This window comes from Daphnia pulicaria, chromosome 1 (genome assembly GCF_021234035.1).
Source record: "Daphnia pulicaria isolate SC F1-1A chromosome 1, SC_F0-13Bv2, whole genome shotgun sequence".
Classification (NCBI taxonomy): Eukaryota; Metazoa; Arthropoda; class Branchiopoda; order Diplostraca; family Daphniidae; genus Daphnia; species Daphnia pulicaria.
Window position 1 is genome coordinate 15,260,571 of NC_060913.1, and position 26,002 is coordinate 15,286,572.

A 26,002-nucleotide genomic window follows, 5' to 3' on the forward strand; every position below is an offset into this window, starting at 1 on the left:
CCGGTGCTGAACAGGAGGAGGACGACGGTAGTCAGGACGGAAGGAGGGCGGAGAGTAAATCAAATCCGGCCAGTGATTAGGATGAGATTGGACGACCCATTGATGATGAACTGCTGGGACCGTCCACCTGCTGGCCTCCCCAACTTCCGGTGATGTCGTCGCTGCTCCGGTGGCTCTTGCGGCTGCTGATCGTCGGCGCTTGTTGCCCGGGCTGAGGATCTTTTTCCTTTTCTCATCAGGTAATGCAACTAATAAGCAGATCTTTTTGCTATCAGGCATGTTGGTCGAGTCGAAGACCAGTCGTCTTCGCTCTTGCGCTTCGTTCCACCTCTCGGGCACACCTCCATTTTCTCAGCGGGAAATTCAAACATGATATTATGACAGACGTTATCACTTATCAAATCAATTGGAGATCCGCATTCCGGCTGGTTGTTATTGGGGTAAACAAATCCACCGAATGTCTGGTTAGGCCATTGAGAAAACGGAGAAAATAAACTGAAGGACGAGAACGCCATTTTCGAGATTTGCAATCGAGTTGCTCTGGATGAAGAATTACTGGAAGATTTTGGAGTTGGAGAATTGAAGAAAGTAAACTTTGAGTGAAATCTTCAATCATATTGATTTGGATGTGTGACGCTCTGTTTATATTGACATTCGCCATGGAAATTCTTTTGCACTAGCCGTTTGACTCAATTAACTTCCGTTTGTGAATACATTTTCACGTCAAACTTCTGATGTGCTGATTGTATTCAGTTAGAAATATTAAAAGCCAAATTGTTCAATCGTTATTTTTTATTTAAATTAATTTCATCAATTGAATTAATTCAATATTCTGCGAAAATGTATCGGCCGTCTCGGCTGACGCGCCATCTGCACGTAGTGGCCGAAATTTGAAACTTCAAATTTTCTCATTTTATTTTGATTGATCGATTACTTTAAATTTACAGACGAAGGGAATTTGGTTTGAAAATTACAACTTGATGGCTCTATTTTAAGACACACAGCTCAACCTGTTTGAGTGTGAACGAATAACCCACAAGTGAGCCGGGAAATCCCAAACGGCCCCATTTTTATTCACGACTTGTCTGCCAGCCAGCATCCAGCTCAGTCGTCTAAAAAAAATGTCTTTACGGTTATAATAAGTAACCTATATATAGCTATGTATACTACAGTCGTTCCGGATAATATTTCTGCTTTATATTTACAAATTCAAACGTGTTTGAATTCGACTAATTCAATTTGAATAAAAATTTATTGAATCTATTGGGATTTGAGATATTTACTGGGCTTCAATATGAATCTAATTTGATATTTATCACCTATGTCTATATTTGCCTGTATGTTTTATGAACTATTTGGTGACGTCACCATGGGCCTCAATTTCATACTATCTATTTTTTTATGTTGCTATAGATCTTCTCAAATAATTGGATCTGCGATGAGCCCCAATATGATCAACACGGAAACATCTGCATGAAAAATAAACGCTAGACCTTTTATTTCAGTTTTCTTATTTGAACACGATATGTCAATTTCATGAATCCATCGTGGTCAATGAATGACTAATGACATCACTGCTGGATATGGGAGCAAGATTTCTTTGAAAATAAAACTGTATCTAATGAAACAACTCAAACACCCCTTTCTACTTTTAATAAAGTAGAGAGTCCCTATTAGGGAAATCGTTACGACCATCACGAGAATACAAAATAGTAAAATACATTCCGGAACTAAATAATAGCTGGATCCGGCTGGATCATCAAAAGTGAAGCGAAAGAATCGATAGTATAGGATAAGTTGTTCACAAAATATAATTCGGTGTAAGATATAGGCGAAGGGCTATTTAGAAAAAAGAAAAAATCAACTTTTAGTGCGACCATTGAGAAAGAGAGAGAGAGAGACGGCAAGTGACAAAAATTGCGCTCATAGTAAATCTTCAGCGGGTTTTAGATTCGCCGTTGCTGGTTGATGGCGTTGCGTTATTGCTATTAGATTCAGCGCAAACCGGCAGTTCGTCAAAAGACGGTCTGAGAATGGGGTCGTGTGACCAACACTTGACAAGTAAACTGGACGTGGCGTTCGATTTGCAGAAGGAAGCGTCCCAGTGTTGGCCACATTTCTTCCTCAAATCGGCCAGCAGAACCTCGTCCGATCGGCCGGACCTAGGCCGTTGGGCGGCGTGATGCAGCTCTCAGATCGTGACGGCGAACATCCACACGTCAGAATTGGTCGAATATTCATCCTCCAACACTGCTTCGTGCGGGAGCCAGCGCAGAGCGATCGACTGGTGCTTGTAGACGTAGTAATCGTTGTTGAACGGCTCCTTGTCCATTCCGAAGCTGCCGATCTTCAAACACACCTGGGCGGGAACCAACGAAATTTCGAAAATCCATCCAATCACCCAACACTATAATTTAATTGTATGTACCTTGGCATTATCTGTGCCATCGAATGCGACCAGGATATTTCGCGGGCCAAGATCACGCCACGGTGAACGAAGCGGGCTTCGGCTAGTGCCTTCATTCCTCGAGCGATCTGAATTGTGGCGCTTTGAATTTGGGCGACCGACCACGGTGGCTGAGACGAAGAAGAAGTCGACAGCAAATGCGATTTCAGATTGATGTACGGCTGGTATTCCATGAGAATCATTCGGTCATTCATCAAAGTCGGGCGAGTCCCGACAGCAGCCCAGCACGGCCACCAAATTGGCGTGGTGGACTCGATGGAACATATCCACCTGTCGGCGGAATTCAATGTTCAGGTCCTCGTCTCGAGTACTCAATATCCTGAGTAGAACACGAGTGCTGCCTTCTGCTGTACTCAGACCTGCCACATTCAATTGAATTGTTTAATTTTAATAGAAACAAAATAATAATGATAAAATTTAGCTCACCAGTTACGGAGCCTTCAAGGATATCTCCAAACCGGCCTTTATTTGCCTTGTAATGCTCCTTTAGTAATTGAGGAGTTGGGAACATTTAACTTGTCAATGGCCGGAGACTGACGACCATCTACTTTTGTCATTTCCGGTTTAAAAAATTATATTGAATTAGAAATGTTATGTGTATAATAGATTTTTGAAGAAACTCACGTAAAGCTGTTTGAACGTCGAGTTGAGCTTCTGCACCACCAGCACCGCCGTCATTAGGCGATCGCAATTTTCCTTTGGCGTCGTCTCAATCGACACCAAATCAACAAACCAACCGACCAGAAGATGTAGGCAGCGGCCGCTCCTAACGTGATTATTATAGTCTTGGCGATGGATTCAGCACCGTCGTAATCACCTGATTGGTATTCCCAATCTAAATTTTTTTTAAACATTATTTTTTAAAAATAACCTTTTGCAATTGAATGAAAATTCGAATATTTCCCTTTTACCGCCAATCGAAACTCTGCCCTTTTAAATCCTCCGGCATTACCAGCCGTGCATCCGTAAAATCCCTGATCCTCTTGCTGGGCATTTTGTATTGTCAACGTCCCGTTTCGATCCACAGAGAATCTGCAAAAAAACCCAAACACAATTGTAACCCCGTTAATTTTTAATTGAATTTCCTATAAAGGTATATGCTACCGATCAGAAGTAAATCCGTCCATGACGGAATCTCGATCCCATTGAATCGTCGGGGCAGGGTAACCTTCCGCTCTGCAATGCAGTTCAACTTTCGTGCCTTCCTTGGCGAACGTGATGTTGTTGAGTGGCGACGTGAAATGTGGCGACACTGGTGGAAGTATTACGTCAAAATCAAACTTTGGCGGGAAATTCAAAAATAGTAGTTGTTTTTAATTACTCGTCACGTTGATCAAGATGGAAGCGCTGACGAGCCCTTGAGAATTGGTGGCGATGCAAGTGTATTGGCCGGCATCATCGTCCTGGACTCCGTGAAAAATGAGCGTTCCGTTGACGTCTTCGATGTATGGCGGCCAGACCAGTAAAAGTAACGAAGCCAGCCAGACATTCAAGCAAGAAACAGAACAACATTTGGTTAAATTAAATGAGGATCGTTCAGAACTAGCCCGTAACCTTCAAGAAGCTCAGAATAAACTTAAGGTATTTGCGCGCATTTATCACGTAATATCTTTTATCGTTATAAAATTCATGAACATTATTAAATTTATAAAATTTGCAGACTTTGGAAGAGGGAGCGGCGATCTTGGGTCAAGCAACGGCGCACCAGTCTGAAGAAGTTTCTAATCGCATTACAGCACTCGAAGCCGAATTAGCTTCAATGACTGAGAAATTTAAATTGGACGAAGATTCTGAAGCGAAAGCCCGCGAAGAAGCATTAGATCAAGTAAAGAATGCCAAGGAAGCACAAGAAAAGTACGAAAGGGAATTGATGCAGCACGCAGTGTGATCAATTCGAACATCGCATTAGTTGGGAAACACAGAAAGAAATGTTGGAAAAAGAAGCCAGTGAAAAGGCTCGACGCTGTTCCGATCTAGACAAACAGCCGTTGATTTAATGCAACAACAGATTGTCACTTTAAGTACTCGCATGGCAGCAGCGACACGTTGCCAGGAAATAGCCGTCAGGTTAGTAACACATTTCTAACTTAGTAACAGCATCTGAACTAATATGATATTTGAGTAATAGGACGCAAAGTGGTGACGATTCTAACACTTTGCTTAATGTCTCCATCAGTGAAGAGGATATATGCGTTCTACTGATCAATTGCTCGAACTCGTTCGATTTCTGCGTCGGGAAAAGGAAATTGCCATTTCCCGATCTGAAGTACAAGAAGCCGAAACGCAGCGTCTCAAGGCACAACTAGAACAAGCCGAACGTCTTGCAAGTCGTTGCAAGTGAAGCTCAGGTAAATAAAAACTCTAATCTAGAATGAAAATTAGTTAATGACTCTTTTAATTATGTTCGTTAGACTAATTTGCATCATGAGCGAGAGCGGTCTGCAACGTCTGCACTGACATCCGAGAAACATACAGAAAAGCTACTCCTTCTTCTGAAGTGTCTCAAGCTACTATTCGCCCTCCACCCAGAGAAGATCGTTTGCCCTCATTTGGTAGAAATACTCTGGCCTTTGAAGACGTGGGGGATGATGGAATCGTTCCCAGTACTCCTGTCCTTCTGCGGCCAAGAACGAATGATGGTTTTGCTGAAGCCGTCAGTTCGCCACAAGTCAACACGCGCTTCGTTTTTGGAACTGTTCCGGATCTGTCGCTGTCAACTGGCAGTAGCCACATCAATGCTCCTTCTCATTTGGAATCGCAAGGCATGGAAGACACACGTATGGATTTGTCTCAGCTAGATGAGAACTCTGGTCGTAGCGTGCCATCTACGCCGTTGCAAGCGTCACCCCACGACGAGTTGCCTGCTGGCTGCCCAGGAGAAGACGCTTCAGTGGTTCCATCAGGAAATGCCGAAGAACAAGGAGATTTCGAAGGTGGTCCTGACCTTGAAGGTGATGCTGCCGCCGAAATAGACCTTCTTGGCGAAGATGACCAAGATACTGGTATAGATAACGATCAGTCCACCAGTCAATTAGGGCAAGATGCAGGTCCTACAAGTACAAATGAAGATGAATCGATGCCGGAAGTTCAGAATGCTCAATCGGTTGAAGGCCCAGGCCAATGAATGACGACACAACCATCTTCTGCACCATCGTTTTCTTGTTCCCCGACTACTCGGGCGGCAATGACGTAAGTTTAGTTATTGGTTTTACTGATAGTCGCCTTGGTGTTACATATTTCGTTTTCTGCAGTCGACGAGGATTATCAATGGCTGGTTTTCCACGTGGCCGAGGAATGAGCCGCGAAGATTCACGCTTGTCGGCTGGGCCGAATCCTAGTCGTCCCGTTCCCATTACTTGGACGCCCAATCCAGAATCGCAGCAGGCTTATACTCCTAACCCTGCACGTGTTTTCCGTCGCGCTTCAGCTGTAGTGGCGTCACCTGCTCCAGGTACGCCTTCTGTAACAACTGAGCCACCTGTTGTTGTCCCCACAGCCGCTCCAGTTCCATTGGTTCCATCGCTCATTCGAGGCCGAGGAGCAACGCGAGGTCGCCCGCGACCCAGAGCACCAAGGCGGATGTAAACGTAAATATTGTGCTTTAACTTTGATTTTGATTTCCGTTACGTTCCTGATATTGACATGTCAGTTTTTTCGTTCTTAATTTAAATGATATCCTCAATCTTTCAAGAGGAATTTTTAAATACACAGTCTACCAGTTCGTACCGTGCAGGATGCAGCTATATGTGAAATTCATTGATAAAGTAGATGGAGGATCAATATTTAATCTTGACACACATTGGTTTTAAATGTAAATCAATCTATTAATTCCTTGCGTAGGTGACAAAATATGCAATTTAAAAAAAATTAGCAGTGGACAACTAAAAATTAACACAATTTCCACATGTGGAACAGCTAGTTACAACGCCGGATCGAATGTCAAAGATCCTCCCATAAAAACAAGAAAAAGAAACAACAATCCCAAAAATAGTCACGAATGGTAAAAATTGACTATAAAACTTCTTTTCCTCTTTTCTTATGAAATAAGTTTAAGAACACCAGGTTCTCCTTTGTATCACTCCGCTTGAAATCGACATTATTTTTCCTTTATTTTAGATAAGGGAACAATCTACGGAAAGAAGCGACGTTTAAATATGTCAAACTGATATTTCTTCTGTCAAAATTGTAAATCCCGAGTTAAAAAAAAAATGATCTGATTACAGGGTATACAATTAAATAATCCCCCAATTATTTTTGTGTATTTCTACGAAAATTCTATTGCACCGTCGGGCTGACGGTAATCCTCATTTCTCTCATCCGCAACTGTGGCTGTCCTTTTATTTTTTCTTCTTCTTCTTCTTCTTATGGCGGCGGCGGCGGCCCAACTTTGGCGCCTCTTTGACGATTCAAAGACACCGCCAATATGCAAGAAAGTTACTTTTTTTTCGTTGTTGTTGTTGTTGTATGTCGACGTAGTATATAACAAGAAACTTTTTATGCGTATAGAAGGACAGCGCAAAAACAAACAAACAATATGCAATTGTTTAATGGGGTTTGAACTTTTGATACAATTTTTTCGAATTTTTTTGTATTTAAATCTCATACAACGAGATCCATCCCGCGACATTGAACGAAATGGAACTATTTCACGTCCGGTTTTTTTCTAAAAAAGGAAAATAAGATTCTCCCCCACCATTTTTTTTTAAATACATCCGTGCGGAAGCCGAGAAATCCATTTGGTCCATCTGCATAGTGGGAAGGTGGGGGGATATAATACATTCTGATGGAATTTGCATAAGGAACATGAAAAGGGAAAGAGTGACTACACAAGTACACATTACATATTGTTGGAGAGCTCAGGTCACATCATCATCATCATCGACATCACGGCCGGTTGAATTTCAAATGACTTCCGGACGTATAATAGGTTTAGGTAATAATAATATTCTCTCTCATTCTCTCTCTGATGGACAGAGTCCATTACATCCTCCTCTATCTGCCGCTAGCGCTGGCTATATATGATATGTAAAAGAACTTTTTTTTTAGATTTCCGGATATAGCTATAGCCTATATATGTCTTCTATACAGATGTATATGTGATATAATCGATATAATCTAGTGTCATTTTCACGCGATCCTTTAACGATTGGATATCTTTATAAATATATTCCAACTCTTTTGCCTATTTATGCGATCATCCCCTATTACTACTACTACTACTACTCGTTTGACTTTATCCAGAGTATTTCTCTCCAGCTCTCTATGCGTGTTTCAATATACTTCTATTGCTGTTTAAGCTTCTAGTTCTAGGACAGAAAACCGAAGATCCGTTCACACGATTTTTTCGTCATAGATTTTTTCTTGAGCGTTTTTTTGCGGGGTTGTTGACTGTCACGGATCTATACACGGCCAACAGCGTTCGAGTGGAAAGGAATATATATAAGAGAGCCGGGCCAGCTAGTGCAGAGAATAAGAGAGAGAGAGCGTTGACTTTGACGAACAACGGCGCGGTAATGTAGACGCTGTTTGGAATTTCTCTGCCCGTCTGGTGAAACCGCCCCTAACACACACACACACACACAGCAAAGTAGAGATATACACACACACCTTTCTGTGATCCCTCCCTCTCTCAGTGTGTGTGCGTGCAGTAGAAGCCCCTTTTTGGCTGGATATTGTCACCCTGCTTGTAACCCCGGCATGATTTTTTGGGCAATTTCATATTAAAATTTTAAATCGGCCCATAAATCTAGGCTATGTGAAATATTTGTAATTATATCTTGTCGATTCTGACTACTACGTAAGAGGAAGGCTGTAAAGTAAGAAGAGGTAAGCGGAGGTTAGCTGGCTAAATAGTAAAATTGCGACGGGAAGAAAAAGAAACGAAATTCATTTTCTCTAACCCACACACACAGTACACAGCACTTGTATTTTCTAGCGCGGGCTTGGCCGGCTCTGCTGTTTGAACAGCTCGACAGTCTTCTCTCTCATCTTCTTTACCTGGTGTGTGGGTGTGTGTGTCTATATTCGTACGTATTTGGCACGTAAACCGTGATGATGTCTGGGCCCAAAAATTATGCCTTTAACAAAATAAATAAAGACACAAAATGTCCAAGCGCATCGCACAACACGCAATCGGAGAGACGGAACGTGACTCATTTGATTACCAATCAGCAATTAGGCCTATTTTGACGAGAATAACAAATCGGCTAATTTATTCTATGCCCCTTTCCATACGGAAGATGTGGATGGTTGCGGCTGTATATATATGAAAATATAAGCAGTGCGACCATATTAGTCGCTAGAGGCCGGGGGTTTTAAATTCATGGGAATAAGTCATGCAAATGAGTTTGAGTGGCGGGAATTGAATTTTCAAAAAATGGCTGCTGCTGAACTAGCTCGTGGCACACACGGCCTAACGCCCATCATCATCGCAGTCCCATTCAGCTAGTCGTGATGATTGATGCCATACGTCTATCAATCCGCGTTCAAAAACCGGCGATGAAGAACTAAAAAGAGCAAAGGGAGGGGGGAGGGGAGAAGCCGAAGGACACACAACAAAAATTGCTGTTGGGATGACACAACTCAAACCAATTGATTGAAAATTCCATTGCCAATAATAGGCCAGCACATCAGTCTACTACACACCAACGTTTTAAGCTTGTGCCGATCTTTTCTCCCCCCAACCACAACGACGCATATTATAGATGGCCCGCGCTGCTTGATTATATTGACGATTTCATTATTCAGAGCTCCCAGCATTCGAATTTATATTAAATTGATATTCAAGCGATATTGAATATCTCTGTATGAAAATTTAAAAATGAACAATATTCCATTCATTTAGTGAGTGATGTACAACATTCTTTATTCAGCTTTTGACGCATTCGTGAGTGACATGTTTTGGATAGAATTAATAAAATATCACCAACAATATTATGCAAACACTTTTCATTAATATTCGGGCATTTTCTTTAATTAAAAGTACTTGTGATGGGGTGAATCAACTGGATCCTAATAATATAATTCATATGAAATCTTAATTATAATAATTCATAGGTTATGTTAAAATAAGATCCTCCGATTAACGCACCATCCGCTATTAATAGAAAATTAAAGTTCAGACTATAAGCAAACTGCTGAAGGCATTCAGAGTGTCGCATTAATTGACGTGAATTACGTTGAGATAGCTCAACGACTTTGTAGATATCAAAATTTCGAATGCTACGAGGTACACTATGTTGTACTTGTTCAAGTTCATTTTTTCGAAATCAGTTTGACTTGCGCTCATCGCTCTTATCGCAACTTATGTAACTTACACACAGACCATTTGCGGTTTCACGTTCACCGCCAGCCCGAGGGCGATACTACACACACACGAGGTTGTCGTCGATAGAAAACGATTTATCCGAGAGACAGATTGGTCAATGGGGAGACCCAAATCCAAATGTTGTCCTTGAATAAACAATCATTTAATTTTCTAACAATGAGCAAGATAGTCGACTACATGGAGATGACATATCTTGTGAAAATTTTTACGGCCAATCAAGCGGTTTTCGTTGTTCAGAGGTTGCCGGTCGTGATGTTAAATCAACTGATTTTAAGACGCAATGGAGTTCATATTCTGGAAGTTTTGACCAGTTGAATTAAGCAATTATGAAGAGTTGATCAACTGGAAAACGAGTCGTATGAAATTTAGAAATAAAATTTCATCTTCTCGAGATTCATTAGTCACAATGAGTAACTCAATACCTAAGATGAATTTAAATGAAACATTTGTATAATAAAATTCACGATAGTGAATTAGTTATATCGCCACTAGAAATTATGCTGCCGTTCACTCATTACTCCACTGGTTGTAGAATGTGCGACCAGCATCGACTCCTAAGCCTCTCATTAAGTCAGTTCATTTATTGATATCTAAAAATACTTTTAAATGAGTCAATCAAATAACTGAAAATCAAAAATTAAACATCATAATTCACTAATACGTGTAGTTGTACAAATCAGTTTCTCTGCGCCACTCCTGCTGGGCCAATCGGTCGCAATCAACTCTAATGGCTGAAATCTTTTCCGGCCTGTACGCATATCACCATATAAAATTAAAACGTGTTGTACTAGTACTACGAAAATTATTGTCTTGCAATATAATTCTGTCACCTCCTCCGTCAAAAAACATTTCCAGACATATTATTATATTGCTATAAGTTATAATTAATACATAACAGCATTATTTATACATAACAGCCGCAAATAGAATACATGCTCCTGTTGGTTATGTATAGTTGTTTCCACAATCACCCTGATTATGGTTATATATAGAATAGACCCATTTCTGATGTTGTTTAGCTCTTTCAAGCGCTTTCAAGTCCCTCAACATGGCCGCCAAAAGTGGCGCTTCTTCTTCTTTATAATCTTTCGTGATTTATTTGTGCGCGAGACGATTAATACCCCCCTTTAAAAAAAGTTGAAAGGATAGCACACAGCAGCAGCAGCAGCAAAGAGATGAGGAAAAAGTTGCGCGGCGGCCGCAGAAATGAAATGTGACCGCTCGGGATGTTGTTGTTGTTTATTATCAGACGGAATATCTCTAATTTATGACGTCATGAAGCTATGAAAAAAAGAAAGACATCTGGTGAGTGATGATCAAAATGAAATTGCTGGCACTTTGTTTAGCCCACACCCTCCCACACCACACACACAACTCAACCAAAGTTTCAACTTTCAATTGCGTTGTTATCTTCATGTTCTAACGTAGTTTCATTTCATATGGTGGTTTGAACTTCAGAGTATTGTGTTGCATTCAGAGTTTACCGGAATTTCATTTTCTTTGATAAATTGGAGTTAGACATTGAGCATTCTTTCTGGTGTGTGAAGAACATGGTGAAGAATTAGTTGTGTGTTCAAGTGCTAGCTGGTGCTAGATTTTAGCCAGAGAGTTTAGTAAGTAAAGTTATGTTGTTTTTCTGTGACCCAGGTCTTATTTTTTTTTCATTTCCGGGGTGTATGTTTAAGAGGGAACACCCAGTTTCTTTCACACCTCTTGTCAACAATCTTGCCAGCTGAGCAATTAGTCTGTCGTGCTTTGTCCTTAGGTATAGAGGATTCTTGTTATGTGGGGTTTGTGCTTATGCCTTAAAGTAGTTTATTTTTTTCTACTTACTTTTGTCTCATATGTTATATTATTTATTCTGGTTTAGACTGAAGATGGAGGACTTCTGCGACTTACCCTTTGATCTAAATGAAATTTTCAGAGTGGAAACCTTAGATGACACAGAAATACTTACAGACCCTTATCTGTGTTTGTCAATCCTTGGACAGGAGGACCCAGATGAGGTAATTACAGTTGAGACAATCTTCTGATTGCAAGTATATATTTCGACTGGTATTGCAGTACTGTGTGGATGTTCCTTTTGCAGTTGCCGAAGTTGTAAGCTATAGTCAAACAGGAATCTAGCATGTGTGTTTCAAAGTTGTTCTAGTAGATGCAAAAGTGTTTCAGAATGAGGTCCTCAATTATGTATGGATAACAAATTGTTGCTTTATTGAATATTTCTTAAGGTGTTGAATGGTGGTGTGTTGTTGGAATTGGAGAGCTTCCTGTTTGATGGCCCTTCAGCAGAGAGTACAACAGGAGATTTGTATAGGGATCCCCCAAATGTTCAGACGGTCCCTGCAAGTGGACCAATTGTCAATATGGAATCCCAACTACGTCTTAAGGGCCCTGAAAATGATGAAGGAATCCTTCAAATGGTAATGAAACTTTTTCTCTTTATTTATACCACCTTTTTAAATAGTGGTGTAGGTGTAAGCATGTACAAAATGTGTGCCACTTATGTATGTAAATGCATAATTCTTTTTACTCTATCTAGGATGGCTTTGGCCAAGAGCAACGTGCGAAAGCTGGATTGTATGATGAAGCTATAGCGGCCAACAAAGAGTATTGTGCTGCGTTGATAAAGTTCCTAGAAGAACTTATTGAGAGAAAATCGCTGTTAGAAAAACGACATCGCTTATTGAAAGAAGAGATTTGGCGTCTGAAAACAAATGCTGGGGAAAAGACAAGAAAGGGAGATGTCATGAAACGACTGCTTTTCTAATTTTGGATATCCTTATTTTAAGGATAAGGATGGTAAACCTCTACCAGGTAATATAAAATTCAGTGTACTTCTTCTTGATTTCATATCTAATTTTTTTGTTTAGTATACGAAGAAGCTCTACGTTTGAACAAAATTCTTCGTTTTGAGCCATCTTTCTACACCCCTAAGCCGAAAATGCTTCCAAAACAAGAAGAAAAATTGAACGAAGTCCTCTTGAGGCATTTAATACGAATCGCCTTAAACAAACTGACGAGTGAAAGAGAGAACGTGATAATTATTTTGACGGAGAAGGCGGCTAAAGGGTTCCCGCACAAAACTTTATCGAACAAACTTGAAAGTATTGATAAACAGATCAAAGAAGTAAATGTGAACCCCAAAAAATGGTTTTAAGATCCAGCTGTGTTTAATCTAATCGACTGGAAGGAGATCGCCTCGGAGGTGTTCCCACATCAAATTGGCTACGATGGAGTGTTCGTTAGGAGATGGTGGATGGTGAAACTAGATCCTAGCTTCGCTAGGGGTCAACTTACGGCCAAGGAAATCAAGTGCTTAAAGAAAATTACTAAGGATAGCCCTGAAGGGTTTATGGACTTTCAAGCCATAGCGACACAAATGTCTACGGAGTTAAAAGTAAGAAAACGACATGTTTTTCAACTTTTCCAATTCTACCAGACGAAGTTGAACGGAAATAACCGGAAATTTGGTTGGACTAAGGTAATATGACTTCAATTCTTTGCTATATAGTATTTAAATTGATTCCTGTCATTTGTTATTTAGGCGGAAGAGGAACGTTTGCGTGTTCAATATCAGGAAAAAAGCACGGATCACAACACCCCCAAGAGGCAAGAAATATGGAATACCATTCGCCCAGCCTTTCCTGGGAGGTCTGTCTCTCAAATGGAGGCAAAACTCCGCAGACTTTCCCCAACACCTGCCAAGTCACCGTCCAGATGTCTTCCCTATGCAATCAAATCAGTTGTAACCCCGTCGAAAACACCACGTGGGCGTCCGAAAAAGCCCGAAAAGTCAGCTTTGCATCTGCAGACCGCCAAGTTGTGCTCTCTCTACAAATCCATCCATCGGGGAAACCGCCGTAAAACATCGCTCCCAGGCGACGGACGTCGTAATGGATTGATATTAAGTGCCATCCAACGACTGTTGCCATTGAAAACCGATCGATGGAAAATCCCCCGCGAGGCCAGCGAATTGGTGGCAGCTGGAGTTGCCGAGAAGGATCTTGGAGCTGTTGAGGTTATGCTCAGTCTACCGGAGTCCAATCTTAATTCGAAGATCAGTTTTCCGCCCAATTTGGCCTCTCTTACTGGTTTAAGAGGACTAATGATCAGTCTAGAGAGCACAAGTCAGTCTGTTGATGTGGAAATTGAACAAGGAATCTCTGAGACGGAAGTAAACGAAATCTGCTGCTTGGGAGATCCAGTTGAAGATGAAAGAGTGCTGTTTGCACTTGATAAGTGCTTTGGATCATGGACCAGACCGTTTCTGGATATCGAGGCTCCTGTTGATGAAAAGAAGTGAAGAGACCAAGAATATATTCTAAGGCTTTGACTAAGGTTGGTTCTGCTTTATATAACAAGTGTTTCAAATTTTTCTTAATGTTATCTTCTTTTTCTCTATTTCATTTCTAGTCTGGTCAAATAGCAGCCCGCGAAGGACGCGACTCGTATTTTGTATGAATTTTCGTATGTATTTACGTCTGTAAATTTGTTTCTTTTTCAAAATTCTTGGAACTGATAACTGTTTTCGTAATTTTAGAAACCCTTGTCTAGTAAATAGTCAAAATTGATTTCTTGAACATAAAAATTTTATTTTTTTACATTCTAGTTTTACCTTATTAGCTACTTTAATACTTCAGTTACACAAAGTTCTTCTTGAACAGCCTACTCGATAAAATCATAGGCCTATTAAATCTACATTTTATCCTCGCATTATTTTCAGTTAAAATCTTCTTTGTAATTCGAAATGCAGTATCATATTTTTAATTTCCAACCGATAAAGGATTGATTGATGAAGGGTCCTAGTCTGGATGGTAACGCGTAAGCGTAAGCCCTGTAAGTAAGTTACAGTACGACGGAATAAATTTTTTTTTTTTTTACATCCGACACTCGAATGGCATAATTTCAGGGTTGACACTAGAATTTATTTTGGCCGTTTTGTTGAAGCTACATCAAAACGGAATTACTAGAACTAAATAATTCTGACACTAAAAAGCGATCATTTCTTTCTTTTTTCTAGACCCCACATTAAAAGTAATTTGGTCAAAGCGGACAGTAGCTGTTTTGGCCGTCAGAATGGAAAGCCAATAGAACTTTGAGATCCTTAAACGTTAACGTTTTCAGGGCTGACCCTAGAACTATTTCTGTAACAGAACGGCTACCAAGTGCATATTTGTTAACCGTTATTAGTGGACTGTTGAGTCGGAAGTTTTGAAAGTTTAAATGATCGACCCTGGTTTTCAACGTCAGTCGCAGTGGATGGATTCCGCCATTCCGGCACCTTCCAGCAAGTCTAGTCCGTTGCAGCAATCTTCGTCGACGGTATGCAATATTTTCCCATTCCTTTTCACTCAGAGGTTCAACTAGATCAATCCTGAATGTTCTTTACAGCTTGGACTCAACAACAAGGGCCCCACCATTCCGTCGGAGGGCGGCATTGAAAAGTACGCGCAGAGCAACCTCAAAATCCACAAGAAGGGCTCCGCAAGAATTTGTCGATACGTAATATATAGTTGGTTCAAGAATCCAATACGATTCCATCAGCAAGCCGATGGCTACGTTGGAAGGCAAGACGCTGAAGAGGGAGGTCTGCGGTTTGTTTATATGATTGCATATTTACACGGGTGATCGCAAGTGCAAGCCGGGCATGACGTATGAGTGTACGACTTGCTATTACTGTGGAACTAAGTGCAATCACGCCTAGAACAAGCCGGTCCTCGCTCCTCGGTGATTGCATGTCTGCCGTCAGACGACAGAGAATCTTCGCTTGAATCGTTAAAATTATGCGCAAGATTGCATACTTCATGGTATGAATTTGAAATCCGAATCGATATGCATTTTGTCGAGATTTATTGCGAGCCCGAAGGGCGAAGCTAATAATTGCATACGCAGAAAAAAAAAAGCCATGTCACTTTGTATGTCTGTCTGTATGTAACGCTCCATAGCTCGGGTGTTTCACGACAGATTTAGGACTTTTTGGTCTTAAAAATTACACAAAAAATATGCGGTGGGACCAGAACAAAAATAATTTCATTTACTTAATTAGTTTTCCCGTAATTAATGAAAAACTGTTAAATAATTGCTTAATGACTGGTGACATCTTGCGGTGGCGACTACAACTTTTTTACTTAATGACTGGTTACATCTTGCGGTGGCGACTACAACTTTTTCACCTTAGGTTTAAATTCCACATTCCATTCTTAACGTGCTTGTCATTTACTTAACGTATTAAGTTTGAAATAACGTGTTAAGTTTAAAATTAATTCTTTCTTATCGAATATTACAATAAGTCATGTAGCTAAATTGGTTAAATGATAGCCTTCCATTCATATGATTTCATCATGAGTATTTAAGTTCGAATCCAGATTGCGTCAAAACTCTTATTCATGAAATAAATTTAGAAATCGTCATTAATTTGGATTCGAACCTAAATACTCATGATAAAATCATATGAATGGAAGGATACCATTTAACCAATGTAGCTACATGACTTTTTGAGACGAAAGTCAAAAGTCGAAAATTCCACTTTCCATTCTTAACGTGCGTGTCATTTACTTAACGTGTTAATTTTAAAATAACGTGTTAAGTTAAGAATTAATTTTAAACTAAACACGTTATTTTAAACAAAAAAATATGGTTATTTTTAAATTGAATTATTGAACTGTATGTGTAAAAATAGGAAAATATGAGTTGAGCAAATTAAACGTAAATGACTTGCAAGGATATTGAACTGTGACGGAAAAATCCCGTTTTAAGACCAAAAAGTATGTGAAGGAAAGTGTGAATTGTGAATAAGTCCGACTTAATCATAGGCCCTGAATTTGTCATTTAAGACAGTTTTCAACTGGCTTACGACTATCCCTTCGCGGCGAGCTGATAAGCTTGCTTTTCTATCTTAATTTAATTGAAAGTTTATAGGAAATTTCCCTCTGTAGTTGCGTACATACTCGTGTATAAATGGATGATTCGCTGCAATAACTCACACATCTCGCCCAGGAGCAACTTGCTACTTCACGCCCGCCATTTGGGAATCCAGCCAAGTAAACCTTCACTCCTCAGCCGCATTTTCCACGGGCGTACTCTTCAAAACCCAATGAAGTCATTGTTGACTCACCATGATAAGCCACCGGAAGCCACTGCTCGCTGCTCCAGTCCATCCGGTAACGGGAAAGCGTTCCGGCGATCAGGTAAAAGATTCAATTTCTCACATTTTGTGATTATTATAAAATAGCCGTGGTTTAATTAGTTATTTTTTGTATATTTCCGACTCTCGATAGAACCCTGGTGTTGCCCTTATACTGTAGGGGAAAAAAAGGCTATTAGTCTGAGACATGATAAGAACTGTCTGATATTTCCGAAGAACAGTTCCAAAATTCATTTCCAAATGGTCCTTTTTTTCGAACATTATTCTCAAGTAATTTTTCATTCAGAACCTGCGAATTGCGATTATTTTTTCTATTTTGCATTCGCATTGGCCTTTTGAGCTTTGGCGCCATTCGGTCGCAATTTTCGCCACAATGTTATGATGTCGCAACGGTGCCCCTTTCTCTCCGTCCGTTTATGGCAACGACATGCGTCTGACATGTCTCATTCTCATCATGTGTTGGGATTTTTCGTTTATCTACAAGGAATGCTCGGGCAGTCACTTCAGCAACAGCGGCTTTTACCACCTCAACAACATCCGGGGAACAGCACGGTGGAGCATGCAACAGCAGTCGCAAATCTTCGACTTTAGATTTGGCCAACTTGGCGGCTTGTTAGTCGGTCCATCAAGGCCAGTATCGAACCATCATCGCCTTCCACTGTTCCCAGCCGGTAAAGAAAAAGATTCTAGTGAACAGTCGGGAAACTCAAGTGAGCTTTCTACTTTCTAGATTTCACTTGTGTTTTGCAAACTTAGGCCTACTTCCGATCTATAAGGTCACAAATGTGTATCCATTCAGAGAGGAAATGATGGATTACAGTTCACGGTGTATTCCCTGGGCTCTGGTGTACATACTCCCTCACTCTCAGAGTTCTACGTACAAGTGAAAATTTAAATTACAGGGCTTTTTTGTTCGTTCCGCATTGATGTACGTTTCATTTTAAATTTTTTAATTCGATTTTAATGGTAACATTTTTCCGTTTCGTCGAAATTATTTCAATTTTTTAAAAACCATTCACTGACACGTCTATTATATATTATTTCAACTCCATTTCTTTGCCATATACCTACAGAATAAAATTGAATGAAAACAACTAACAAAATTTGGAATTTGATTTTGAATCGAAATTTATTGAACGAAATGAAATTTACATAGAAAAATGCCTCGCCTCTCCGTGTGGAAGTACCTCGTCACCGACCGACTCATTTATAGGAATATACCCCCCGTCAACTTGAGACTTGCGTAACTCATCCGAACTGTACCGCCATGCAGCACCTATTTGGATCTGATCAACTCTACACGGCCGGGAACACGAATGTTCTCTTGCCGTCGAGGAGATTCAGAACCAAAAGGGCACTGCGTTTGACGGTCCGGTCCGGACTATGAATGACTCAACTCTCAGTTGTACGGGGTTCGTCTAAATCGGCTCTTAGAATATTTCTTGTCACACGAAGAGCGTCTCGATGGAAAACGTATTATGTACAAAATTCTCTGGTGTCACCTGGTGTCGTTGAATATTATAGGTAACGTACACATGAGAACTAGTAGATTTCAGGATCGACGTCCATCAACTGCTGCGGTTCTTGGGCGACGATGGAGGAGTAGTAAAAGTGAAAAGGCCGGTGCTGAACAGGAGGAGGACGACGGTAGTCAGGACGGAAGGAGGGCGGAGAGTAAATCAAATCCGGCCAGTGATTAGGATGAGATTGGACGACCCATTGATGATGGGCTGCTGGGACCGTCCACCTGCTGGCCTCCCCAACTTCCGGTGATGTCGTCGCTGCTCGGGTGGCTCTTGCGGCTGCTGATCGTCGGCGCTTGTTGCCCGGGCCGAGGATCTTTTTCCTTTTCTCATCAGGTAATGCAACTAATAAGCAGATCTTTTTGCTATCAGGCATGTTGGTCGAGTTGGCTGGCTTGGAAATTGACCAGTCGTCTTCGCTCTTGCGCTTCGTTCCACCTCTCGGGGACACCTCCATTTTCTCAGCGGGAAATTCAAACATGATATTGTGACAGACGTTATCACTTATCAAATCAATTGGAGATCCGCATTCCGGCTGGTTGTTATTGGGGTAAACAAATCCACCGAATGTCTGGTTAGGCCATTGAGAAAACGGAGAAAATAAACTGAAGGACGAGAACGCCATTTTCGAGATTTGCAATCGAGTTGCTCTGGATGAAGAATTACTGGAAGATTTTGGAGTTGGAAAGTTGAAGAAAGTAAACTTTGAGTGAAATCTTCAATCATATTGATTCGGATATGTGACGCTCTGTTTATATTGACATTCGCCATGGAAATTCTTTTGCACCAGCCGTTTGACTCAGTTAACTTCCGTTTGTGAATACATTTTCACGTCAAACTTCTGATGTGCTGATTGTATTCAATTAGAAATATTAAAAGCCAAATTGTTCAATCGTTATTTTTTATTTAAATTAATTTCATCAATTGAATTAACTCAATTTTCAGCGAAACTGTAGATTGGCCGTCTCGGCTGACGCGCCATCTGCACGTAGTGGCCGAAATTTGAAACTTCAAATTTTCGTATTTTATTTTGATTTACTGACGACTTATTCTAAATATACAGACGAAGGGAATTTGGTTTGAAAATTACAACTTGATGGCTCTATTTTAAGACACACAGCTCAACCTGTTTGAGTGTGAACGAATAACCCACAAGAGAGCCGGGAAATCCCAAACGGCCCCATTTTTATTCACGACTTGTCTGCCAGCCAGCATCCAGCTCAGTCGTCTAAAAAAAAAGGTCTTTACGGATTATAATACTAAGTAAGCTATATATAGCTATGAATACTTCAGTCGTTCCGGATAATATTTCTGCTTTATATTTACAAATTCAAACGTGTTTGAATTCGACTAATTCAATTTGAATAAAAATTTATTGAATCTATTGGGATTTGAGATATTTACTGGGCTTCAATATGAATCTAATTTGATATTTATCACCTATGTCTACGGTAGGCCTATTTGCCTGTATGTTTTATGAACTATTTGGTGACGTCACCATGGGCCTCAATTTCATACTAGCTATATTTTTAATATGTTTGCTATATAGATCTTCTCAAATAATTGGATCTGCGATGAGAGCCGGAATATGATCAACACGGAAACATCTGCATGAAAAATAAACGCTAGACCTTTTATTTCAGTTTTCTTATTTGAACACGATATGTCAATTTCATGAATCCATCGTGGTCAATGAATGACTAATGACATCACTGCTGGATATGGGAGCAAGATTAAGCATTTGAAAATAAAACTGTATCTAATGAAACAACTCAAACACCCCTTTCTACTTTTAATAAAGTAGAGAGTCCCTATTAGGGAAATCGTTACGACCATCACGAGAATACAAAATAGTAAAATAATGTTCCGGAACTAAATAATAGCTGGATCATCAAAAGTGAAGCGAAAGAATCGATAGTATAGGATAAGTTGTTCACAAAATATAATTCGGTGTAAGATATACGCGAAGGGCTATTTAGAAAAAAGAAAAAACCAACTTTTAGTGGGACCATTGAGAAAGAGAGAGAGAGAGACGGCAAGCGACCAAATTGCTCATAGTAAATCTTCAGCGGGTTTTAGATTCGTCGTTGCTGGTTGATGGCGTTGCGTTATTGCTATTAGATTCAGCGCAAACCAGCAGTTCGTCAAAGACGGTCTGAGAATGGGGTCGTGTGACCAACACTTGACAAGTAAACTGGACATGGCGTTCGATTTGCAGAAGGAAGCGTCCCAGTGTTGGCCACATTTCTTCCTCAAATCGGCCAGCAGAACCTCGTCCGATCGGTAGGACAGAGGCCGTTGGGCGGCGTGATGCAGCTCCCAGATCGTGACGGCGAACATCCACACGTCAGAATTGGTCGAATATTCATCCTCCAACGCTGATTCGTGCGGGAGCCAGCGCAGAGCGATCGACTGGTGCTTGTAGACGTAGTAATCGTTGTTGAACGGCTCCTTGTCCATTCCGAAGCTGCCGATCTTCAAACACACCTGGGCGGGAACCAACGAAATTTCGAAAATCCATCCAATCACCCAACACTATAATTTAATTGTACTATGTACCTTGGTATTATCTGTGCCATGGAATGCGACCAGGATATTTCGCGTGCCAAGATCACGCCACGGTGAAAGAAACGGGCTTCGGCTAGTGCATTCATTCCTCGAGCGATCTGAATTGTGGCGCTTTGAATTTGGGCGACCGACCACGGCGGCTGAGACGAAGAAGAAGTCGACAGCAAATGCGATTTCAGATTGATGTACGGGTGGGATTCCATGAGAATCATTTGAAAGTCGGGCGAGTCCCGACAGCAGCCCAGCACGGCCACCAAATTGGCGTGGCGGACTCGATGGAACATATCCACCTGTCGGCGGAATTCAATGTTCAGGTCCTCGTCTCGAGTACTCAATATCCTGAGTAGAACACGAGTGCTGCCTTCTGCTGTACTCAGACCTGTCACATTCAATTGAATTGTTTAATTTTAATAGAAAAAAAGAAATGATGATAAAATTTAGCTCACCAGTTACGGAGCCTTCAAGGATATCTCCAAACCGGCATTTTCCTTGTAATGCTCCTTTAGTGATTGAGGAGTTGGGAACATTTAACTTGTCAATGGCCGGAGACTGACGACCATCTACTTTTGTCATTTCCGGTTTTTAAAAATTATATTGAATTAGAAATGTTATGTGTATAATAGATTTTTGAAGAAACTCACGTAAAGCTGTTTGAACGTCGAGTTGAGCTTCTGCACCACCAGCACCGCCGTCATTAGGCGATCGCAATTTCCTTTGGCGTCGTCTCAATCGACACCAAATCAACAAACCAACCGACAAGAAGATGTAGGCAGCGGCCGCTCCTAACGTGATTATTATAGTCTTGGCGATGGATTCAGCACCGTCGTAATCACCTGATTGGTATTCCCAATCTAAATTTTTTTTTAACATTATTTTTTAAAAATAACCTTTTGCAATTGAATGAAAATTCGAATATTTCCCTTTTACCGCCAATTGAAACTCTGCCCTTTTAAATCCTCCGGCATTACCAGCCGTGCATCCGTAAAATCCCTGATCCTCTTGCTGGGCATTTTGTATTGTCAACGTCCCGTTTCGATCCACAGAGAATCTGCCAAAAAACCCAAACACAATTGTAACCCCGTTAATTTTTAACTGAATTTCCTATAAAGGTATGTTACCGATCAGAAGTAAATCCGCCCATGACGGAAGCTCGATCCCATTGAATCGTCGGGGCAGGGTAACCTTCCGCTCTGCAATGCAGTTCAACTTTCGTGCCTTCCTTGGCGAACGTGATGTTGTTGGGTAGCGACGTAAAATGTGGCGACACTGGGAAGTATTGAAACGTCAAAATCAAACTTTGGCGGGAAATTCAAAAATTGTTGCTATTTATTACTCGTCACGTTGATCAAGATGGAAGCGCTGATGAGCCCTTGAGAATTGGTGGCGATGCAAGAGTATTGGCCGGCATCGTCGTCCTGGACTCCGTGAAAAATGAGCGTTCCGTTGACGTCTTCGATGATGTGTGGCGGCCAGACCTGCAACGGCTTCAAGCCTTCCTTGACCCATTGGACGATGGGAGCTGGATTGCCTTGAGCTTTGCACAAAATCTTGCGGACTGTGCCAAGCTCCAAACTCTTGGCCACCGGTGGCACCGTAAACTTTTTTAATTTTTCTATCACAAAAATCAATTAAATTATCTAATGAATACATAACCGTGAATCAATCGGCAAAATTTATTACCTCGGACATGCAAAGTGGCCATTTGAGAATCGACCGAATGGTTTTCAACCGACACGCGTAGTTGCCGTCATCTCTCTTGTTGGCCGTGACGAATTGCAGTGTTGAATTGCGGAGGCCATGGATGGGTTTGGGCGGATCGACTAGCGGCTGCCCATCTTTCAACCACTGGACGGTCGTCGCCGGTGCTGGCGATCCTGAAAATGTGCAGCTTGTCGACACCGTTTCATCTTCGTTGAGTGTAGACGCTCACAGGATGTTGCTGGACCATCGGCGAAGCTGGGCAAAATATAATCGATAACCAATAGGGAAAATAAATCTATTTCCATCATATTAAAAACACTTACAGGTCACCACCAGGTTAACTTGAATGGACACGTTGCGGGCTGCATTTCCGGCCCGACATCTGTACGTGCCAGCAGCGTCTTCGTTTAAAACCCTGGTCAGGAGGAGAATGGAATCGGCGGTTAGCGACGGCGGGGTCAAGACCTGACCGGAAGGTCCCTCCCACCAGATGGTTGGCGGTGGAAGACCATCGAGGTGCGATGCAATTCAACTCGGCTGTCGAGTACTCGGCGAAATAATAGTGTTGGCCATTGGAGAGCGGCGGGGGCGGGTCAATGGCCGTTTTGGCGAAATCATTGAGATCTACACAATTCAACGATTTAATTAAATTGTTGGATTAAATCTTAAATTATAAAAACCAACTTACAAGCAACTTTTAAGTGGGAACCGTATTCTTCAGCGTCGCTTTAACTGATGCTCGGCCGGCAATGGTACTAACCCTCGCTCAGCTGATTGACTTTGGAAATGACCAGATGCCCAGCATCAGCTTCAACAGTGTACCTGAATTGACATAATGATCCAATAAAAAATAACACAACTTGTTCAATGCAAATATAAATATCGTTTCGTATACTGAGATGTTTGGTCGAGGAGACTGCCACGAAAGTGCCACTCGACGGGAGCTGGAGGCTGGAAGGAACACGGAAGGCGGACGGCGGTGTCGAGTTGCGCCACCGTTTCTTTGGTGAAGCGGACCAGCTGCCTGGTGACTTGAATCGACGACATGCCGAAAGGGACGTTGAACTATGAGTGCTGTCCGGCTACGCTGCATTATTTGGGCCGAATCCAGCGGATGAGAACTGCAATGTTGTATTTTTTGTGCCCCGATACACACGTTTTAACAAAGACTTTTTGAGTTTTTGAACTAGCTAGCCTATTCACTTTCTTTTATAAATTGACAAAATAGAATGACGTCGTCGGTCAGGGAGAGGAGGAAATAAACAATGAGCATTCAACCTAGACACACGAAGAATGTTTTTCTATAAATACCTGATGACTATCGACGTTATTTTGATAAGGAAAATCGTGCTTGACCCGTTGTGACATCCCCCGATAAAAGCCTCCTTTGACTATTTTATTTCCGCGTGAACAGGGTGAACAGGGAACAGCCCTGCTGATGTCTGATATCAGAAAAGGAATCGAAATGTACGATCCCGGCGAGGAGACCACCATCATCATTCGCCTCCAATTAAAAGACAAACAAACAGAAATAACCATTTGCCCATTTAGGGGCGCTATGGCGCTATCCGCGTCGTCAGTCGTGTAAGTATTTATCGATTCGACACGTCGAATTTAGACGTGACAACCGGTTTTCTCTCCCCTTTCTTAATAAGGCCAGAGTCAGCCGTAGTAGCGGAGTATTCAATGGTAGGCTACACACTACACACACACAACTACATAATAACAATGAGTCCCCTGTTTGATCTGCAAAGGGGTGAAAAGCAATTTCCATCCGCGTGTACAATTCTTATTCGCTGAAAATTATTCGCGTTGGTCAAAAAATGATCAAAAATTGCAACGCGAATAATTTGCAAGATAATTTGTTTTAAGGTCAATAAAAGCCAAGAACATGAAAAGTAAAACTATTTGGCCACTTACAGGCTAATGGGGTCGATACATGTGTCTAGTACCTACATAGTATAGGCTTTAAAATTCCATTCATGTAAGGCTGTCGTAGCCTAGTGGTAAGAGCGTCTGAAATAGTTGAGAACACATTAGTGGTGGTAACGGTACGTCTTTGAGTTCACGTCCTTAGTGGGAACTATGCCACTTGAATTGACTGTAAATGAAGCCGAAAATGCCGGTGACAAAGTGCCGAAATGAAACCGGCTCAATATAACGGTAGTTATGATCCTTCGTATACTATAATATTGATCGTGGATGGCCTCGTGATGCTAAGGGGTATCGCTTGAAGCTTATATGAAGGTATGTATAGCTAAAGGCGTATTGTATACCACTGAAATGATATCGGCTAAATAATTTTTGTTTTTTAAGTCTTTTGTTGAGTTTTAAGAATTAGCCAACGATTTATTGAATAAGTAATGTGTTTAAAAAATTATTTTCTAAAGCATAATTGTTTATACTTTTATTTTTTCCGTGGAAAATGACGTTATCTTATCAACACAAAAAATTTACTCTAGTTTCTAGTAAAAAAGAAGTTCATCAGTGTCAGTAGTTCAATTCCTTGAACTCGCAAAATTTTGATCATCATCGATTTCATTTCTTTGTCTTGATTGCAGTTGGAAGGTTTCTTAGTGTAAAAAATAAATTATTACCACTTCTTTCTTTTAACTTGTAATTATGATTTACTTTTAATTATGATGATTCTGGCATAGTCATCCTGTTTCGGGCAGGGCGTATAAGTTCCAACTACTCTATACCAACAGACTTGGCGGCATCGGCGGCTTTTTAAGTAGAGCTGTGTTGTTGAGGGAGAAATACACCAGTTGAGCTCGCATGAGATATTCCTCAATCTGTGTCATGCATTTCTAAATCGATGGGGGGGGGGGGGGGACGAGTATATCTCATTCTCTCTCGGATGCATCCGCACTCCTTTTGTTTGTTTCTTTCTTTCTGGGAGAACCTATTCATTATTAGTATTTAAAAAAATAAAAATAAAACCTGTTGATGCTATCGTTGACCATAAGTGGGTCCTTTGGGAGGAATCCGTCCGTTGTCTCCCCCTTCCCCGTATGTGTGTGTGTGGTAGAAAACGGAAGAAGAATATGCAAATGACAATGAGAAAAATGCGAGACGAATGTTTTCTCATTCACAGGATAAAAAAGAAACAGGTCGTGGATTTCATTATTGAATTCATTTATCCGCATTTATCTTTTTTGTTAAAACACTGGAAATTTTTTTAGATTTACGTCGAAACGAGAAACGCTTCAGAGAGAGTGACTGGATTGCCTCCGGCACTTCCTGCCGTTCCCCGACTCCTGCCAGCG

At 41.1% G+C, this 26,002-nt stretch overlaps 5 protein-coding genes across 5 annotated transcripts; 3 read left to right on the top strand and 2 right to left on the bottom strand.

Annotated features, from left to right (window-relative positions):
* Positions 1-3,214: 3,214 nt before the first annotated feature.
* On the bottom strand, positions 3,215-3,911 carry LOC124329886 (tyrosine-protein kinase-like otk). The gene is made up of 4 exons (XM_046788710.1): positions 3,789-3,911; positions 3,572-3,719; positions 3,379-3,499; positions 3,215-3,302 (listed from the first exon to the last, which is right to left on the bottom strand). Coding segments are annotated over exons 1-4 (327 nt in total). The 5' UTR covers positions 3,790-3,911; the 3' UTR covers positions 3,215-3,245.
* On the top strand, positions 3,911-4,355 carry LOC124338795 (nucleoprotein TPR-like). Its single transcript, XM_046792846.1, has 2 exons — positions 3,911-4,048; positions 4,128-4,355. The coding sequence occupies exons 1-2, from the start codon at positions 3,911-3,913 to the stop codon at positions 4,353-4,355; spliced, it is 366 nt and encodes a 121-aa protein (XP_046648802.1).
* A 7,117-nt stretch (positions 4,356-11,472) lies between these two features.
* Positions 11,473-12,564, top strand: LOC124338954. Its single transcript, XM_046792858.1, has 4 exons — positions 11,473-11,559; positions 11,665-11,800; positions 12,026-12,217; positions 12,337-12,564. The coding sequence occupies exons 2-4, from the start codon at positions 11,672-11,674 to the stop codon at positions 12,562-12,564; spliced, it is 549 nt and encodes a 182-aa protein (XP_046648814.1). The 5' UTR covers positions 11,473-11,559; positions 11,665-11,671.
* Positions 12,555-14,677, top strand: LOC124320857. Its single transcript, XM_046783762.1, has 4 exons — positions 12,555-12,611; positions 12,668-13,278; positions 13,342-14,135; positions 14,211-14,677. Exons 2-3 carry the CDS (start codon positions 13,054-13,056, stop codon positions 14,098-14,100), a joined length of 984 nt encoding a protein of 327 aa, XP_046639718.1. The 5' UTR covers positions 12,555-12,611; positions 12,668-13,053; the 3' UTR covers positions 14,101-14,135; positions 14,211-14,677.
* Positions 14,678-20,516: 5,839 nt separating this feature from the next.
* Positions 20,517-22,734, bottom strand: LOC124339113 (tyrosine-protein kinase-like otk). Its single transcript, XM_046792863.1, is given in 9 exon segments — positions 20,517-20,951; positions 21,024-21,080; positions 21,083-21,411; positions 21,479-21,604; positions 21,674-21,865; positions 21,920-22,080; positions 22,151-22,298; positions 22,366-22,656; positions 22,713-22,734. Coding segments are annotated over 9 exon segments (1,761 nt in total).
* Positions 22,735-26,002: the final 3,268 nt, after the last annotated feature.